This window comes from Chaetura pelagica, unplaced genomic scaffold, assembly GCF_000747805.2.
Source record: "Chaetura pelagica isolate M959 unplaced genomic scaffold, ChaPel_1.0 scaffold757, whole genome shotgun sequence".
In the NCBI taxonomy this organism is placed as follows: domain Eukaryota; kingdom Metazoa; phylum Chordata; class Aves; order Apodiformes; family Apodidae; genus Chaetura; species Chaetura pelagica.
Window position 1 is genome coordinate 283,920 of NW_009970727.1, and position 6,438 is coordinate 290,357.

Below are 6,438 nucleotides of genomic sequence, written 5' to 3' on the forward strand. Positions count from 1 at the left end.
GAACAGGGAGGAGCAGCTCCAAGCCCTCAGCAAGGTGAGGCCACCAGGGCCACCTCTCCCAGCTGCCAGCAGGGCAGGGACCAGCTTCCTCCCTCCCCTGCCGCCAGAACAAGACCAGGCTTGACCTCAATCTGTGGGGTTTAAAACCAACCAATCCATGCAAAACGTAGATGAAGCTCTAAGGATAACTAGCTCTTGGGATGGGACATCCATCCCTTTCCTTGCCTGCACCCCTGTGGCAGCTGCCTCTTCCTGGATGGGGCAAATGCTCATCACACAGTGGAGAAACAGCCTGGGACAAGAGCCCAGGTCTCTGCACTCCTGTTCTGCACCACCTTTTGTAAAACACAAGGGAGAAACAAAGGTATCATGGCACAGGGAGAGCAACTCAACATGACTTCTTTGTGAGACCAGAGATAATAAGGCATTTAAAAATACTAAGCCAGGCTTCAGTAAATCACAGTGCTGCCATAAGGTACAAAAGATTAGGAAATCCAATAGCTGTGGAACTACTTTCTTTGCCTCCTGGTTGCCAAGCCCAGGAGATTCACATAAGTCAGGTTTTCTGACTGTTTTCTCCATTTACAAAGTCCAAATCCACCCATCAAAAAAGCCCCAAGACATCACTGAACTCCAAAGTCCACCAAAGCACCCCAGGAGCTGAGAGGAGAGGAGGGAGGAGAAGAAAGGTACAAAGCAGCTGTGAGGTTTCAGTGGCTTTAACTAAGTATCTTGTAGCAAAGTCAAATGTACAAAATGTCCCTCTGGGAGCCCCAACCCACTTTGTACAGCCCAGTGTCTGCAGGAGCTTCTGGGGCATCCAGCAGTTCTGTTTAGAGGGAAAAGTGTTTGTGCTTTGCTTAATTCCTGATGAGCTTGCAGGACTGAGCTGACCCATTCCCAAAAAACTGGACAAACCAAAGGGATCAGCAGCTGGTGTGAACACAAACAAGAGCTGCAGCATCTTACCACTCAGGGGACCTGCGGGTTTCCTGCTCTGCAGCTGGTTGTGGTGCCCAGAGGATGTGGGGAGATGGAAAGCTTTTGGGTCAGACCCACCCAGGTTGTCCTACAGCTCCTGCTCAGCTTTCTTCAGCATCTCCTCACCCTCACAGGGAAGAATCTCTTCCCAATATCTAATCTAAATCCAGTACTCTGGGCTATGTCTTCTGCTGACGTGGAGATGTTCAGGAGTCTCCCATCCTTCTTTCTGTCTCTCTTTAATCCCTCAGGAATGGCTGGTCAGGGACAAGCAAATGTTGTAAGGAGACACAAACAGAGACAGTCTAGTGAGGCACTTGCCACGAACAACACGCTACCTTCCACCAATATTTAGTTTGGGAGCTTTCTAATCTGTTTTGTGCAGATAAAACCCTCCTGTAATCTCTCCTGGTTTTCCTGTACGTGCTCCTGGCCCAATCAGGTGTTTGTCTGACCTCATCAAGGGATGTTTTAGAGCTTGATTAAGCAGTTTCAAGTGCAGAAGAGATGGCACTGAAGCAAATCCCTCCAGTCCCACGAGCCAGGCAGGAGGAGAGGAAAGCAAAATTCTGGTTTGGAAGTTTGCTCAAGTGGGAAAAATCCAAACAGCTTATTTACACTCAGTCTGAAATTAATGCACCAAAGCATTTCAGATTCTGTCATATTCAGGGAAAGGAGGGGAAGCAGAAGAAGTGTCCAGAACTCCTGAGCATGGGACACATCCAGCAGAGCTTTGCTTCCTTCTCAGAAAGGATTTGCCCCCGTGTGTCTCTGCTCACCTGGGCAATGCTTGGGATAAACAATTCTGGGACAATGAGGAATCCAGTCAAGAAAATATTGGTTTCTATGAAAAGTCACTTGCTTCCTAAATGCAAAAAAGCAAAACAAAGCAAAGAAACCCACAAAACCCCAAATAGCTTGCCAGCCTGGGAGTTGTTATTATTTGTTATTTATAGCCATTGGGTGGGTAGGAAGAGGAATTTTGGGCCCTCCAGACAGGCCAGGAACAGCATCCATCCAGTCTGTCCGTGTTCACAGTTTGACCTTGGCTTAAAAGCTCCTTTGGCAACAAAACCCTGATTCCAGGTTGGGGATGCAGACCCAGTGTGAAGGTGTCCCAACAAATCCCATCACCTGAAGGGTCTCGTTGACCCAACCAGCTCCTGCAGGAGGAAGAGCCCAACCCTGATGGAGGAATTGCTCCTACCTGAGAGCAAGGACAGCAGGATGGTGGGGGATAACCCTTGAGAAGGGGTTTCAGGCAAGATAAGAAATAAAATCACTGCAACTACATGCACCTCTGTCCTTGCAGAACGACCAGGAACTATTCCTTATGTAATAAAAAAATATATTATATATGTGTGTGTATATATATATATATGTATCTATAAAGGCAGCATTCAGGACTGCAGGTGGAAGGGAAGAAGTCTCTCTAAGCCTAAAAAAGAGCAACACAGAACATCCCAAACATACTGCAGGGCCAAGGAGTGGAGAAAAATGATGGGGAAAATCAAAGAGTCAAAGACCCAACGTGGGGTTGAGTCACTTTCCATGGACTTGGAGGAGCATTGAGCTGCCCAGTGCTCCCTGGGGCAGACAGACCCTCCGTGCTGGCCAGGAGGACATAAAAGAAGGGTGCAGGAGGAGGTCTTGCAACATCCAGGATAATAAACAATTATCCTTGAAGCCTGGAAAGTGGTTAACATGATGCCTATCAGATCCAAGGAGATTCTGGGAATTACAGAGCAAGAAGCCACCACACTGTGCTGGGGGAAATTATGGAGAGTCTAATTAAGGACCATGCCAGTACAGTAATTGTGTAACCTTACAGGGTCAAACCAGCACAGGTTCTGCCAGGGAAAATTTGTGTCTTTCTAACCTGCCAAGAGTCCTTAAAAAAAGTTAATTGAAGAGCAGATAAATGCAAGCTGGTGGACATCATTATTAACAAGAATAATAATTTGCACTTATGAGGTACTTTCATCCTGAGCTCTACCCAGCCTATGGTTTTAAGCCAGTGCCCATCATACATTATCCCATCTCCATGCATTTTACATTAGAACAGCCACAGCTCTAAGTTGACATGAAACAGAAGCTTATCTCTGCTTGGCCCAACAGAGAAACTGAGGCACATAAAAGGGAATTGTCCAAAGCAACATCCTGTGGTGATGAAGCTTAAAACTTTGCAGTCCTGGTGCTCAACTGTCCCTCAGGCTTGTGCACTTGACAGATTAGGGTTTCTTCTAAGCTCAGACCCCAAAGCAGCTTCAAAGGAGCCTGAATGTGGCCAGGTAAGGTGCTTCCCATGGGTAGCACCCTGGGAGAGGATAGGTTGGGGTGAAAGAACTTCCCAAAGCTATTGCCTGCTCCCTGATCCACCCCAGAATCACTGAATCATTCTTGTTGGTAAGGACCTTTAAGGTCATTGAGTCCAACCATGAACCCAACTTATGTCCAATGCTTAAACCACGTTCCCAAGCACCACATCTACACATCCTGTTGCAGAGTTGGGGATGCACCAGTGGAAAAACATCAGGACAGCACTGGAGGGAGGGGAAAAAACCTTCATACCAAGCCCAACGGGGCTGGCAAAGATCAGAGATGGGTGAAAACTTGTGTGCATGCAACTGTCATGGCCAAAACCTGAAGACAGGGATTTGGAGCAATAAATACCCCAATTATCTCATTGCTGCTGCCACACACTAGCTCATTTCCACTGGAACAGTCTGAGCACAGCACCAAGGGGGGACATGAGAAGGGGCTGGTGGCACCAGGAGGGTCCAACGTGGCCCCATCCTGCTCAGGCTGCCGGTGCCCGTCCCGTGGGAGGCTGCTCAGGGCAGGGCCTGAGGAAGGAGGAGCTCTGGGGAAAATAAATAAATAAATAAAATCAGAAAAACTACAGAAAATGCCCAGAGGACAGCTTGGGTTTCTGCAACTAATAGACTCCAGCAGGAGCTTTCCAAGGAAATTCAATCAGGAGCTGGAGCAGGAGCGGGACGCCGGGGCGGCGGGCAGCACAGCCCCCAGGGCTGCCTTTGTTTTGCTCAAAACCAGAAACATTTGGGGAAAAAAAGAAAAAAAAGGCAAAAAAAAAAAAAAGGCAAAACTCTGCCTTTTTTTAAGGTTTGGTTTCTTCCAGGGTTTTGCTGTTGTTGTTCAGAGAGCATGAAAGATGGAAGCATGTTCATCAGTAAAACCGGAACTTAGGAAGCAAAGCAGAAATGAAGCTTTTGGTGCAAAAAAGTCTCTATCTGGGGTGGAAAAAAAATGAAATAATTTCCTTTAGGGGTCTTTTTTCCACTTCCAGGATGTCTGCTTGCAAATCTGCAAGTAGTTTCATTAAAATCAGTGCTAAGACAAGGAAAGACCTTTCACTTTGACTTTGGAGGGGGTTGCCTTTGCTTCTGCCCCCATGCCAAGGCTGGACTAAGTCCCATTAAGTGGTACCCAAGTGATGGTGGCACCTACTCCTGCCCAGCATGGCCCACTCAGGGCACCCCTGGGTGCTCAGGACCCCATGCAGGGTGGCAGCATCCTCATCCAGGTTGCTGGGTCCTGGTATTTTGGGCAAGCAGAGCAGAGCTGCTGGCAGCTCTGAAGGTTTCACAGTTGGGGCTGCAGCACAAAACAACAACTTCCCACCTCCCATCACACCGTGGGGCAAAAGCTCCTTGGGAATGGGCAAAAAGAATTAAAAGGGAAATAAAAATAATGTGTGAGTGTCCTGTCCCTGCCCAACTCCAAGCAAAGTGCTACAGAGCTGCCAGTGCCTGCAGCTGAGCCAGGGTACAGAGGAGGGGACACAGAGGAGGGGACACAGAGGAGGGGACACAGAGGAGATGTCCTGCTGGGAAGGGAAAGAAGGGAGGTGGGAGTGAACAGAGTTGAACCCAAGGGGAAGCTTTTCCTTCTGGAGATGGATTTGCCTCCAGCATCTTCACATGGGTTTGCTTCCCACGAGGAAAGCCCCTCACCCACTGCCCCTGTTCCCCCTCCTCTTCCTCTCCATCAAGGGAAGGAAGGATAAAAATAAACCCATCAGCCAACAGGCTTTCTGTCTTCTCCTGTTTTCTGTTAATTCCTCCAAAAATTAATTATACCCCTCATACTCCACACAGACAATCACCTCCTCTCTCTGAGGCTTCTCTGCAAACTACCTGTGGCTATTTCAAGGGTTTATAATTTGCAACGTGCCCGTCCCCCTGGATGGGAGGAGGCTGTGATGGTTCCAGGCCCATCTCCAGAGGTGCCAAGGAACAAACTCCAGGAAATGGGTTTCATCTCAGGCTGGGAAACAGGACCAAGCACAACCAACCCAACCCTGCCCATGACACATTAACTTGGGCCAAACCCCTCCAGTTTCCCCAGTCATTTCACAGGCATTACCAGATTAGCTGGGCTCATTTGCAAAGCACTGGAGGGGGAATCAAGCAAGTAAAAATTCCCAGGCTCCACGGTGCGTGACAGAAACCCTGGACACTGCCCAAGCAATAATGGCTCCTCAGCAAAATGTCACGAGCAGGAAAGACAAACCCAGGCCCTGTCCATTCATTGCTCACCAAAAAAACACCCAACAAAACCAAAACCACCACCGAAAAGAAAAAAAAAGAAAGGAAGAGATGGGAACAAGAATTCCAAGCTCCAGTTGTGCAATTGCTCACTGAGACAGGACAGGGATATTGTCCTGATGTGGAATTTGGCTCCTGGAGCTTGGGGAAACTGAGAGTGTCCTGGAGACCACTCTGCTGCCCCCCAGCTTTGCACGCTGCTAAAGGGGGGCCCAAAGGAGGCAAATCTGGTTCAGCTCTGCTGGGGTTCACAGAAAACCCTTTTTTTCCTGACACATTTCACAGATTCCTAAACTGCTTTTAAAAACCATCCACACTCGATCTCACAGTAGCTCCTCCTCACCCAGGCTGGGCACAAGTTCCTGTGCACAAGGTCCCTGCATTAACTTTTCACCATTTCCCACCTGGAGAGGGAAGTGAATGGAAGGAAACCCAGAGGAACGAGCTGCCCCTGTCCCAGCACCAAGTGCAAGGCGAACAGCTGGGAAGCAGAGCCTGCAGCATCCAGCTGGAAGAGCAGGGGGGAAGAGAACAAGAGGATATATTCTCCAAAACTTGGGCCCAGCCACGCTCTAGGGCCAAAGCCAGCACAGGGAGAGAGATCCAGTTGTGCCCAGCTTGGTTCGGGTGCATCCCAGTGCCCGCCCAGCCCCGCTCCCCGGCAGCCGCTTTCAGAGCTCGCAGGGAGCAGGTCCCGGGCTGGATTTGACCCCTTTTGTGTCTGCTCTGACAGCTCACACACACCCCCGGCCAGCAGCTTCCTGCCTGGCTTTTTCTCTCTCTCCCATCAGGACTTTTAGTGCAGTTTCCGCACGTGAACCTGGCGGGGACCCCGCACCCCAGGACACGGGCGCGGGTCCTCACGACCCCCCCGCCACCGCCCAGA

At 49.5% G+C, this 6,438-nt stretch overlaps 1 protein-coding gene across 1 annotated transcript in view; it reads right to left on the reverse strand.

Annotated features, from left to right (window-relative positions):
• LOC104397166 (myoD family inhibitor-like) overlaps positions 1 to 4,465 on the reverse strand; it is a 13,134-nt gene extending 8,669 nt beyond the window's left edge. Inside the window, exon 1 of the mRNA XM_010007109.1 lies at positions 4,453 to 4,465. Coding sequence (XP_010005411.1) covers positions 4,453 to 4,465 — 13 coding nt within the window. The remainder of the gene's footprint in view (positions 1 to 4,452) is intronic.
• Between the last annotated feature and the right edge of the window lie 1,973 nt (positions 4,466 to 6,438).